Source organism: Chelon labrosus (assembly GCF_963514085.1).
Source record: "Chelon labrosus genome assembly, chromosome: 23".
NCBI lineage: Eukaryota > Metazoa > Chordata > Actinopteri > Mugiliformes > Mugilidae > Chelon > Chelon labrosus.
In genome coordinates this window covers 1,049,825-1,063,529 of record NC_140356.1, presented here as the reverse complement: position 1 = coordinate 1,063,529, position 13,705 = coordinate 1,049,825, and the positions used below count along the sequence as shown (strand labels likewise).

The following is a 13,705-nucleotide window of genomic DNA, read 5'->3' as shown; positions in this document are numbered from 1 at the left end:
GGAAGATGACATCGCGAGAAGGTGTGTTTCCGGAAGACGTGGCTGTTGCTGCAGTGGCAGCTGTCATCCAACATATTCTTAAAAGAATACTTGAGGACTCCGTATAAGTCTTCACCTGCTCCTGTTTTATCTCCAGCAGTTTATTTGGCGTCAAGATGATTTCGCTAACGGATTCCCAAAGTAAGACCTTTGTTATTTGACCCTCATTGTAAGTTGGTGCCATCTCTGTCAAACCGGCTTCATCTGAACTACAGCAACTGGCTAACTAGCATGTAGCATTGAGTGCTAAGAAAGTTAGCTTAAAATGTTCCCTCATGGCTTACCATACATTGATACAAATCCCCAACAGTTACAGCAGATTTACTTAAACTTAGTATATCATAGAGGGCATATGGCCTTAGTGTAAAATAAAATTGATGTTGTAATTCTGTATGTGAAACGATTGGCCAAGCTTTACATTCAGAATGAATTATGGTGCCATAGCATCTCTCACTGTCAATAACTTTTACTTAATTATGTAACAATTCAAATCTCGTTTTAAGTGGCTTCAGCGTGAGTGCTTTAGAGCCAAACACTCAAGTTGAGATGAGAAGTATTAATATTTTAACCTTTCTGCTATCTATCTGTGCTCTGCAGAGATTGGAATGGGATTAACAGGCTTCGGCGTGTTTTTCCTCTTCTTCGGGATGATCCTGTTCTTTGACAAAGCACTTCTGGCTATTGGAAATGTGAGTAGTGCTGCTTGAATTGATCGCACCAGTAATGCTGGGAAATGTACAGATGCTACTTCCTTAGCTGCTGATGACATTACATTCTGTGTCACATGTAATCTTTTGTGGAACATGTAATGTATCCATGCCATAAAAGAATTTGCTAAACGGCTTGTCATTCCTTCAGTGTTTGTTTAATTACAAGTTCTTTTTATACTTAATAGACTTCACACCACCAGTTGTTCATAGGATGCTGATTAGAAAAATAGACTCATTCAAGTTGTAGGAAGAGATTTCTGTGTTCTTGAGGTAGTGAACGACTCTTCCACACGCTCCTTTTCCAATGCAGATCTTATTCGTTGCTGGGCTCGCCTTTGTCATCGGACTGGAGAGGACTTTCCGCTTCTTCTTCCAGAAGCATAAGATGAAGGCCACAAGTTTCTTCCTTGGGGGAGTGTTTGTGGTGCTGATTGGCTGGCCCATCATCGGAGTCGTGCTGGAGGTCTACGGCTTTTTTCTCTTATTCAGGTAAGATAAAGGAAAGCTGACAAAGATCGGCACAGAGCAGACTGGCAGGCGTGTGTGAAGATCCCATGTGACATGTTATGATGTAATATGGGGTGGCTGTGGCTCAGTAGGTAGAGCGGTTTGTTCCATATGTTTTAGGTTCCAGAATCATGCTGATGTTGAGTTGATTCAGACAAGCTAGCATGAGTACACTTACTGAAAGAGGGCTGCAGTGTCTCAGACATTAATAAAACTATCAATTTTGCTTTAATCCCTTGCCCATCAGTGGAAGTAAAAAATAATCACCCGTCAACACCATGTGTCATATACATTGTACTGAATTATCTTCAGCTTCCTTGGGATTATTCATGTTTAGAGGTTATACGGTCACATTTGTGTCTTCCCCATTGTCACACACTCTTTACTGTCTTTATATGCAGGGGTTTCTTCCCAGTAATTGTAGGCTTTATCAGAAGAATACCAGTCCTTGGCTCCATCTTAAACCTTCCCTTCATCAGTGCAGTGAGTATTACCCAGCTCTGCTGCAGCCCTACAGCTCTGCTATGTTTACATGCAGCATGGCTCTTTTCTTGATCATTGATCACCCTGTTCCAACACCTCAACCACAACAGATTAGTCTAACTGCAACAATCAAAATACAGCTTCGAACTTGCACCTCACTTGATAAAACAGTTCTTTCAGTTTGCCTGTGGTAGTAATCCACTTGGAGGTTAGCCCACATTATTGAGCTACACATGAATTTGACACAAGATCTCTGCATACACAGTGAAAACATGGCAGTATTTCAACCATTAAAAGGCAGTTTTGAAAATGAAATGGTGTCAGGATCACCAGGGCTTTGCCTCCAGTCTTTAAAACATGCAGTACGAGGCATCAAGCGGGGACTCTCCCTGTTCAGTCTAGAATTAGTTCTAATTTTGTGGCTGATTTACCTGTTCTACCATACTGTTGTGTGGGAAACTTTGCTTTGAGGTGAATGTCTCAGTGTGTGTGTGTGTTTTTGTTTTTTAAGCCTTCGTAAGGCTCTGAGGACAATCAGCAGTCGTGGTCAGTCACTGCCGATTTTCCCTTGCATGCTAACATACCTAACACAGCTTCACAATATTCAGAAGATGAGTGTCATCGTGGAGAGGAATCATATGTTTTAGTGTTTTGAGAGGAAAATGTCTTTATAACCTTATATTTTAATTTGTGTATCTGATTTTAGAGGCACACACCGCAGGTGAAATTGGTGACTTGAGAATTGCACCTTGATAAATCCTGTTTTTCATTTAGAGGACAATGTAGAATTTTACTGTAAGACGAGGTTTAAAGGCAAGTGCAACAAGTATACAGGTTATTGCCTAAAATGACACTTTCATCATCTTGACAAGTAAAATGGTTGCTTGCTTGTGAGATACCATCAAATAACCCAAAAGCTTGCTAACAAGACAAAAGTTTATTAAAATGACATACTGGCACCTCAAACTCTTGTCTCACAGCTGAAATCAAATAATGTCTCTTTGATGAAGCTGAATACTCTGGCTGAGCAGTTACTCTGTATTAAAGTAGATGATGTGATACAACTAGTTTTTTGCTATTACCTCGGCCTGGTCTCTCTGCTAATAGGATGTCAAGTATGTTTAAAACAGATTTTTGAAAAGTGTGATGAAGAACTGAACGAATGATTTGGAATGGTCAAGTCAAAGTCCCGACCTTAATTAAATACGAATGTTGTGGAAGGACCTGAAGCAAACAGTTCATGTGAGGAAACATCTCAGACCTGAGGCGGTTATCCAAGCCGCTGTAGACGACTGATCAGCAGTTACCGTAAACGTTTAGTTGCTGTTATTGCTACACAAGAGAATCACACCAGATCCTGAAAACAAGGGTTCACTTACCACTCACAGATATGTACAAATTATTCATTTTCATGAAGGAATAAATGCAAGTGTAATATTTCTCTTTCATTTGCTTGATATCTTTATCTACTTTCTGTGTTTTAGTCATTTTTATGCAGACATTTTGAAAATCTCAAGGTGTAGGTTCTTTAAAACAGATTTTTTCAAAAGTCTGATTGATTTGCATTCATCACGATTAAATATCCCTTTGTCCTACTCTTGTCATTCCATGGAGTTTTTGAGGGTCCTATATTTGTGAACCAATTTACACACCTAGAATTCAGACAGCAGGTGCAGTGCATTATATATTACACAGCAAAATGACTGAACTCATTACCTTTTAAACTGAGCATTCTGAACCCAAAATAGTAAAGAAAAAATATCTTAAAACCCCATCAGACACACTGCTATTGTTAAAACAACATTGTAAGGTCAGCTGGCAGTGAACCTGCTGACAGATTAGCATGCTAGCTAGGCAAATGATGCATCTAAAATTTGGTAAAAAACGGCATCACCAGAAATGTCGGGATCCAGTACTGTTTGTCCTGTTCACCTGTGGTGTATCCCTGTAAGTCATGCATGTTGCATTTTAAAATGCTGCGGGAAAGTGGCCATGCTGTGAAGTCCCACCATTGTTTTAATCCCACTAACATTTTGTTCATTTCATTGAAAGCCTCTGCATTTGTGTGTCAGCTCGTGCTTTACACAAGGGCTGAAACCAGATGATGCTTAACACAGTTCTTTCTTTTTTTTTTCAGTATGTGGACAAAGTGGGCGAGAGCAACACCATGGTATAACAGTGACTTTTCGTATCAAGAGAAGGCTCTTTTGAGTACCACAGGTTTTATAAAGCAACACAATCTCCAATGGCTCTGATTTAAAGCAGCTAATTTTAAATGTTCAGATTTGCCCCTCCGGCAGGCAAAGACTGTTTTCTGCCTGTGTAAATTTACTGGTCAGGGCTACCGATCCTGTCTGTTTAAGGATGAAGTTACGAAGGTCACCACAATAAATATTTGCTGTTGATGCTATTGATTACTTCACCGTTGAGTGCATCTGCCATGAAAATGGAGGATGGAAGACTGGATGGAAGGATGGCAGAACCCTCAAGGCCTCACTGACTCTGTCTACATGACTTTCTCACCCTGTGGAACTAACAGACAAAACGGACCCCCTTCCTCAATGATGAGAAGTGGGCCGACGGCTTGCCATGTTGTCTCATTTCTGTGCCTGTGCTTTAACTTTATTTGGACAAAAGTCCAGCATTTTGTCCCTTTGCATTTATTCTGTGACACTTCGTTTCCTTTTTGTCTCTCAGCTATTTGAATACCAAGTATGGCTATTGTAATATTTACCTAGTTACATTGCCATTACTGTTTATGATCGGCTAGGAGTGTTTCGGTATAAATATATTTTTTTTAAATGACCAATGCTTGACTTCAGTGAGATGCTGTAGGATCATTCTAGTATTTGTTATGTTTTCCCCTAAACTTCTAAATGTGAGAAATATTAAAGTCTGGTCACACCAGAATGTGCTAAACAGCCAAGAACATGTTCCTGTCGGTCACAAAAGCTCTCATTTGCAAACTGCCAATGGCAAAACAAGTAGTGAAGTTGTTCACCCAAAGACACTATAAGTACATAAATAAGTTTGTTGAAAATGCATCATATCGTTGTCTCATGAATGTGTATACATAGTTTTAGTTCTGAAAAGTTAAAGATGATTTGTGCTGTTTGCAACAAGATTATATTTTCTTTTAATGTAATGACCTGAAACTGCCACAAATAAGTCACAAATAAGTTATACTGAGCGAATTTGTTTTAACGTTTGAAGGATGTGGCAATGTTTCCCTTGAACATAATCCAATCAGCAGTGTTATTAGAAATTTCATTTAGCTGAACATCTTTTCTTGGAGATAGGGTTTGACGGTACAACACATAAAATAGGTTAATAACAACTTGTATGAATGTGCTTGTACATCACTCCACTGTATATGGTAACTTTACGCAGACAGGCTTTACCCCTGGGAGCAGGGCTACAAATGGTGATACATTTGCAACAATCTGAGTTCTCTCGAATTTTCTGCCTTTTTAAAAACTGGTGTGACCAGGCCGATTTGTGTTTTCTTTGGACTTCCTGTCTCCCATGCAGCCACTGGTTTCATTTAGTATACTACAATTTGAGAGAACATTAAAATGTGCTGCAGCAGGTACGCCTAAAGAAATATGTTTTTAGTATTTTTAGCGCATTTCTTGGTTCTTGGTTTTCTTGGTTCTTGGTGGACTTTAGAGGTTGAGGGTTCTAATCTTTATTCTGCAATCCAAATCTGTATTTCACCCAAAAACAACATGCAGAAGTTAACTGGAACCATCGTCTGCCTGGAATGTAGAAAACCCCTCTGAAAAATCAGGACATGCTTTGAAAAAATGATCAGTCCACACCATTTGCTTTATTTCAACATTAGGCAAGAACTGTTAAAACTTATCCAAAAGTGGATGAAAGTGGACGAAAACATGGGAAACACTGTTATTGTCCTTAAGATCAGCATTTGAAGAACTGAATAGGTTATTTGAGTGTTAGCCTGTCTCAGCCTGTTGCATAACGAGTTGTATGAAAAATGAAAAGCAGGGATAGCGTCACTTTCATCAGATTCCACCTTCTGACGATATGCACTCCTGAAATTTTGGTTCATTAATTTGTCCAGAGCCTTTAATTTCTTTTCACGCAGGTTTTTAAAGTCTCCTGTTTGCAATTGTTGAGATAATTATTCATCAACATATGCCACCACCACCAGACGATTCTTCAGTTTTGGCGTTTTCTCCACCAAACCGAAGCTACCTGTGAATTGACAATGTTTTGCTGTATGACACTTTTGTAAATATACGATGTAATTTAGCTTCAAAACCGCCATGTTTTTTCTTGTATTTCTTTGCATACAGTATAAAGACAAACTAGTTTTGTCTCATCAACTTCATTTTATATACAGCTATTCCTACCATTCAGCCCTGCAATTAATTAGTAAAATTGTTGGGTGGGATTGCACAAACAAAACTTTAACTTTAACTAAAGGGGAATTACCGTTTTTTACAACCTGGACCTTATTTCTGGCATATAATATGATCGTTTACTTACCCATATAACTTTGGTGTCATTTGGAATTGTTCAGACGATGGTTAGATATATACAGTTGAGGCCGAAATTATTAGCCCCCCTATGGAAATTTGATTCTTTTGAAAATATTTCCCAAGTGCTGTTAAACAGAGCAAACAATTTTTAACACACGTCTTTCAAACATCCGCCTTTTATTTTGGATGCTTACATTATTTTAATTTCCACACAGAAATGAAATTATTTCACAAAAAACAAAAATTACCAGGGTCAAAATTATTAGCCCCCCTGATGTTAATTGTCAATTGTGTATCCTTTTTGCTGGATAACAGCCTGTAGTTGTTTGTTGTAGTTTTAAACAAGTCCCTGACACGTCTCCTGAGGAATACCAGCCCATTCTTCTTTGGCAAATCTCTGAAGCTCTTCCAGATTTGATGGCATTCTGGCATGGACCTTGGTCTTTAGTTCACCCCACAAATTTTCTACAGGATTCAAGTCAGGGCTTTGTGCAGGCCATTCAATAAAATTCACTTTGGTCTTCTGGAGGTAGTTCTTCACCAGGAGTGACGTGTGTTTTGGGTCGTTGTCGTGTTGGAAGACAAAGCGATGACCCAGACCCAGTTTTGCTGCTGACTGCTTGACATTTTCTTTAAAAATCTTCACATATCCTTCTTTCTTCATGATTCCTTCCACCTTGACCAGATTCCCAGTTCCAGATGCACTAAAGCATCCCCACAGGATAATACTCCTTCCACCGTGTTTCACTGTGGGGATGGTGTTCTGTTGGTTATACGCCTCACCCTTCTTTCTCCAAACATAAGCAATGTCTCTGTGGCCAAAGAGCTCTCGTTTCGTCTCATCTGACCAAAGGACATGCTTCCAGTATGCATCATCTCTTCTGCAGAAGTGGAGTTTTTCTTGGTCTGCAACCTCGCAGTCCATTCCTGTGCAGAACTCTAGTGATTGTCTTCTTTGAGACTACAATTCCCAACAAGGCTAAGTCATTCCCTAGTGTCTTGGTGGTTGTTCTGGGGTCTTTAGGCACATCTTTCTTTCCAGGGTCTTTGAAATACTTCGCTTCCTACCTCTGCCAGGCTTGTTCCGTACAATGTGGCTCTCTTTTAATTTCTTGATGATGGTTCTCACTCCACTTCTTGACACTTGGAAACGCTGTGATAACTTTGTGTATCCTTCTCCTGCTTTGTGAGCATCAACAATTCTCTTTCGCAAGTCTAAACTGATTTATTTTGTTTTTGGCACGATGCTTCCTCAAGTGCCAGCCAAAACCCTTACTGGAGGATTTATACTGTGTGTAAATTGGGTGATAACTCTTAATTTTAACTTGATTTTACAAGCTTTGAGCATTACAAAGTCAAAGCACATCATTGCACAACAGTGGTTTGTGCTATGGCTAAATAAAATGGTCAGTTCTTAAGGGGGCTAATAATATTGACCGTGGTAATTTTTTATTTTTTTGAACAATTCTGTTATTGTGTGCAAATTGAAGTAATTTATGCTTTCTAAAGAAAACTAGTATGTTTAGAAATGCTATGTTGAAAATTCCATGCTCTACTAAAAAAGCACTTGGGAAAATTTTGAAAAAAAATTTAATTTCATAGGGGGGCTAATAATTTCGGCCTCAACTGTAGTGGGAGTGACTGGGGCACCGAAACGCGGCCTCTAAATAACGCATTATCTGCCTCGAAACTCGTTCATTTCACCAATATTATGTTATGATACGCTAGTGCCATTCCCTGTTGAGTGTGGAGTTACCTGTTATCTATTCGCAGACGTGCAGCGGTTTGTTGTTCTTTGGCCAGCTGTTCCTCTCTCTGCTCCTGCATCCTCCTTTTAATGAGCTCCTCATCCATATACTCTGGCTCAGAATGGTAAGGACGTCCATCATAAACAAAGTCGTCATTCACAACCTCAGTATCGGAAAAATATTTAGCCATGTTGCAAAAAACTAGCAGTAGTGCTCAGAGATGACGTCATCCAGGTCAGAGGTTAGGTCAATCTACAGACCCCGGATGATGATAACCGGTAACTCTGGACTCAACAGGGAATAGCACTAGTGTATCATAACAAAATATTGGTGAAATGAACGGGTTTCGTGGCAAATGACGCGTTATTTAGAGGCTGCGTTTCGGTGCCCCAGTCACTCCCACTATATGGATACATGCGGATCTAAATATCGTCCAAATGACTCCAAATGACACCAAAGTTATATGGGTGAGTAAATGATCTTATTTTATGCCAGAAATAAGGTCCAGGTTGTAAAAAACGGTAATTCCCCTTTAAGACTTTTCTTGCTTAGAGAAACAGGACCTGAAGACAACCTCCTTCCTTTTGAAGTTCAGGCATGTAAAGTGCTGGCTTTCACCTGAAGATGTTCACTTACATATTAGATGTTCACTCGATACTGATCGTTGCTGTCCCAAGTTCACACAAAACACATGACGCCTCGTCTAGCTGCCATCTTTTTCAATATTGACTGGATACACTTTTCAGTTCAGGATAGTATCTAGGTTTCGTTCAAATGGTGCTTAGAGCCTGCTATGTGCTAAAAGAGAAGGACTTCAGTTAGGCCAGCAGCAGTAACCTGACTAGTAGGTAGGTCACTATATTGTAACAAACCAATGACTAATGCCCTTTTCTTTAGAATATGTTTGAAATTTCTTTGACAAAAACTCTGTACCAATGCCTCTCTCAGTGTATTCTGGGATGCCATTTCATAGTCAACCATCTTAAGCAATAGTCAGTAGGTGTTCTCCCTGTGGGAAATGGTCTGCATACTGTATATCGAAAGCCGATATTCTGCTGTTTCAGGTACTTTTGTCATGAAGCTTTGTTTTGTTTTGGAGGCAGAATCTTAAGCTACATAGACATCCTCTCTATGCTAAAGGTTAGGATTAAAACTTTTCTTTTTGTTGAAGCTTGCATTTAGAGCTGAATAGTGACCCTGAACCATCCCTTAATTATGCTGCCATAGACCTAGGTTATCATAAGCAGACACTTGTCTGGTCTGCTTATGATAATTCTTACATTCATAATTATGCTGCTCACCTCTAATGTAAGTAACTCTTGAAAACACTGACGTTTTGTGCCTTGGTGCTCCTGTTTATTCTATTAACAGTAACTTCAGGAGCACACTGTATATAGCATCGTATATACAGCTTATGCTGTATGTACACTTCTCATTCTCTTCTCTCCTCCCTTCTCTTTTGTTCCACCTCCCACTTTTTCTGTCTTGCCGCATCAGCCAGTTTCTGCTCAAGATTTTGATGGGAACTGCCTCTGTAAAATTGAACTTGAACTGAATTGAATACTTTGTTGAATTACAGTTAAATCTGTATTGTAGAGGGTAAAAAGGAAAGGGGCCAGGACAGCCCCCTGTGGAGTCCCTGTGCTGAAGACACAGATGATGACACTGTTGTCTACACTGATGCCTGTCTTTAATGCAAGCTACATTCAGTTAGTCAAAGGGAGCAGAAGATAACAGAGGTAGGGCAAAACAAGCCTCTCAGGCCGACTGCAATTCACCTGTACCTAGCTGTGGTTGCTTTGGGAACATGCAGAAAGTGTTCCACAAGACCAGCACTTGCATACCTTTCAGACTCAGGTGGAAATGGACTGGATATCCCGTACAGCTGTTCTGTTCAGGACATGAGAATCCTGTAGCTGAGGCCATCCGGCCTTCTTCACCTTCATGCACTTTCTGTTAAGAGGACCAGGGACTGGCAAGGGGATGATGACTGGTTGATGTGTTTGGGTGAATGGGATTCTGCACAGGAGATGCAGTAGTCAGCACTAATGGGCAGAGTAGCTGTGGTCTTGGCGGTGTAATTAAATCACTGGGGCAATATACAGAAGATGGGGAGAGCAGTGTGATGGGATGGACATGTAGGTGGAGCAGATGCCAGGTCAGAACAGTATTCGGGTCATTTGGCCATGCACTGTATGTCTCCTGCAGGTTGTCAGCTAGATTGCCTGTACCCCTAGTATGGTGGAGTGTAGGTCTGAGGTCTTGCTGTTGAAAACAACCATACAGTCCTTGTGGGTGTAATGTTTTCTTCTCATATTGTCTGTGATACATGAACCAGTTTGGTTTGAGTTCACAAATGCAGTTGTGCACTCAACTGAATTTGATGCCAATTGAATCCTAACGGGAACAATGATGCAATCATCACCATGAAAGGGCATGTGCCAAACCAATGATCAAATGGAAAGGAAGGAAGATGCCTACTCAGGCTGAAGATGTCCACATGAACATTTGTTGTTCTTAGAAGATGAATTGGTGAGCACTCAGTGAAGGGTTTTCCTATACCTACCAGAATGGTGGGTGGAACTGGTGCGGTGGGTGGAACTGGTGCTGTGGGTGAAATGTTGCTGCACACTATAGATGGTGATTGATTGTCTGGTTGCCAAACACAATTGGTGACAAACTCGTTCTCTGATGGCACAGCCTAAGAGAGTGGTCTACATCCCAGTGGGTTGAGTCAAAACACGCTCTCTGTGCTTCATTTTACTCATCAGACCCCTGGCTTACTGTATGTCTTGCTGCTGGTAATGGGAGGGGGGATTCTTTAACTCATAACCTCAGCAACCTACAATATGTTATGTAAAGTTCCTAGGTGTGGCCCTGTCTTAGTGTCTGTAAATGCCATGCAGTTAAAGATATTCCTACATCAATGGCAGTGATCAATAACTCAGTCCTGCAGGCTTTGGATTCTCCCTTTCATTACTGGAGTTGTTGCTTCTTGATTCATAAAATCCAGCTCCCATCTTCATCTTCTGCACCAGTGAGCAAGGTGCAAACATATCAATATCCCCACAGAGGGAAAATATTGCTGCTCTTATCAGCATTGACATCCCACCGCGCCAGACTACAATTTACATTAACGGCCTGCAGCTCCAACGTGACTAATTCTGAAAAACTACACCGGGAACTGAAAGGGCTTATGGCAGCTGTTTTAATTCAGAAATATTTACAGTATACCACAAACCTCAATGAAAGGAGCATAATTGATCGGGCCCTCTGTTCACTCTCCATCCTGACCGCCCCCGTTCCATCAAATTGGCTTGACCTATCACTGCTGGCATCATGAAAGAGCGCGGAGCACAGAGGGCTCCCCCGCCCCGGAGGATATAAATACAGGGAGAGGGAAGACGCAAACTATTACCCCGAACCCTTTACTGTCTCACTGTCATCCAGGCGCACAGGACCCCTGACACCATGAAGGTAAGTTCATGAAAATTTTACTATTGCTATTAAAATCTGATTTAGAACATTATTTTTTTGAGCTTGGATGTTTCTGAAGGTAATCATCAAGCTTGGTTTGCAGCCTAAAAAGTAAAATACAGATATTTAAGATATCTGCTGTAAAGAAAATAAACTGTACAGTAGTCTATTGACTTATATGAGCTGCAGTTTTTAGGACATTTTAAGTCAATATGATATTGTGCCGTTTTTTAATCTTATTTTCTCAAATGCAGTGCATGGAAATGTGCAAATCTAAATGTAATTCATATTGACTGATATATTCATTGATTATTTTGCACTTACATTTAAAAGTTATTCAATGAATTCAAGGCCTGGTGACATTATTCTGTCCTATCAAAGAGTCACCAATAGCCCAAACACCTGAGCGAGTGAGTTATCCAAGAAGCACGTTGCTCTGTTTCAAATTTTGAATAATGAATTTGTTCCATGTCCCCTGTGTCTCCCGCAGGGATTGAGGATCGTCACGTTAACTTATGTGCTCACCATTTTACTGCTCACTACGTTCATCTCACAGTCGTGGGGCGCACCGAAGGTAGCCTTCTAAAGCTGGTTTAGGTTTAGTTTATTTAGTTACCGTATTTAACTGAAGGTAATTGATTGTATTCTGAAACTGATTAAGCTAACAGAAGACTCACAAATCGGGAACACACAATTCATGCAGTTCCAAAATGGACCAAATGTTTTCTTTGTTTCCTCATGAAGGGTTCGTTCCAGCGGAGAAACTGGACCCCGCAGGCTATGCTGTACCTCAAGGGCACGCGTATGTATTTAGCGGACAAATGATCGCATGTTCAGTATTAAATAGCTAATTATAAAAAGGTCAAGACTCCAGCAACACTTGTAGTATACAGAACAATTGTATTAGACCGTAGCACCTTTCTTCAAAAGTTACAAGGTGTCTGTTTTTATTTCCTGATTCATTTTATGACATGTATATGAAGGAAGAGTAAAGGGAACAATCCAGGTCACTGTTACTGATTGGATAAAACCGTGACAAGAATGTCTTTTTCTTTCAGAGGGACGCAGGTTCATCTCAGAAGACCGAAAAGAAGGAGATGTCTATGACACGCTACACTTGGGTACATTGAAGTTCATTTTATTTATCCCACAGTGGGGAAACAGCAGTCTTAGAGCTGGATTCAGCTTCGGGACATGCGGATAATCTGTGCGCGGTGTCTGTTCCCTGTCAGAGACTCGCAGTCAGAACACAGAGAAGCTGAGTGTGGACCAGGCAGCCACCGTCCTGCTCAACTTTCTGCAGCGTGCCAGAGAGGGGGGTGAGGACCTGTTTGGTTTTAAAAGAGATGGGGCACACAAAAGTCCAATATAGCCTACATCCATAAATCCTTTTTTTTTGTACGTAGAAATGCATAGTATATTTAAGTCAGTCTTGTGAAACTGCACATTATATTATTAAGAGGCTAATCTTAAATAATGTTTTTTGTTTTTGTTTTACGGCCCTTAAAGACAAAATCTTGGCAACAGTCCAACTTTTTCTGAATTTTAATAACCAGAAACTGTAAAAAAAGAAAAAAAAAAGAAAAAAGGCCACGAAATTTGTCCCCACTACCACAATGAGAAATTGATATGGATCTTTCTGGATAGCTATTATCGTCCGTTTCTTTCTTGTCCGTTTTTTTTTTTTTTTTTTTTTTTTGCGATTTTCTTTAAACACAGAAACGTACAGCCTGCTTGCTAAGGATCTTGAGAAAAAGTTTAGATGCAAGTGGAAGTCACAATCTCCAGGGCATAAAACAGAAGGATCTCACCAAACTGAACGTGAAATTCAAGTAAACTGGCAGGGTCAGATCTAATTTCCACTTCAAATCTTCCAGTGATGACGTGAAATACCGCCACCAAATACTAGCTTAAATACCTGTTTTGATGCAACATCCTCCAGAATCATTATAAGCCTCTCACAGTCAGCACACAATCCTTCCATCTAATTCATGGACTTTTAACGTTTTACAAATATATATATATTATGTTGATAATTTCTCATTCATTTCATCTCTCTTTCTTCTAGCTGATGAGAACCCAGATGAAGTGTATTTCCAGGAGCTGCCAGTGTGGAAGAGAGAATACTTCTGATTTTTTGTTTTTGTAAAGCTGCCGAGAACATCGTCTTTGTTTTGGAATGTTCCGTTCTGTGCGAGGGAGAGGAACAGCTGTTTTGTAAATATGAAATGAAATT

At 40.2% G+C, this 13,705-nt stretch overlaps 2 protein-coding genes across 2 annotated transcripts; both read left to right on the top strand.

The window, feature by feature from the left end:
- Positions 1-31: 31 nt before the first annotated feature.
- On the top strand, positions 32-4,783 carry golt1ba (golgi transport 1Ba). The gene is made up of 5 exons (XM_084573038.1): positions 32-180; positions 637-728; positions 1,060-1,238; positions 1,658-1,739; positions 3,877-4,783. The coding sequence occupies exons 1-5, from the start codon at positions 156-158 to the stop codon at positions 3,913-3,915; spliced, it is 417 nt and encodes a 138-aa protein (XP_084429164.1). The 5' UTR covers positions 32-155; the 3' UTR covers positions 3,916-4,783.
- A 6,680-nt stretch (positions 4,784-11,463) lies between these two features.
- spx (spexin hormone) lies at positions 11,464-13,602 on the top strand (the record flags this gene model as incomplete). The annotated part of the gene is made up of 6 exons (XM_084573845.1): positions 11,464-11,469; positions 11,960-12,043; positions 12,214-12,271; positions 12,528-12,590; positions 12,702-12,788; positions 13,538-13,602. The coding sequence occupies 6 exons, from the start codon at positions 11,464-11,466 to the stop codon at positions 13,600-13,602; spliced, it is 363 nt and encodes a 120-aa protein (XP_084429971.1).
- Between the last annotated feature and the right edge of the window lie 103 nt (positions 13,603-13,705).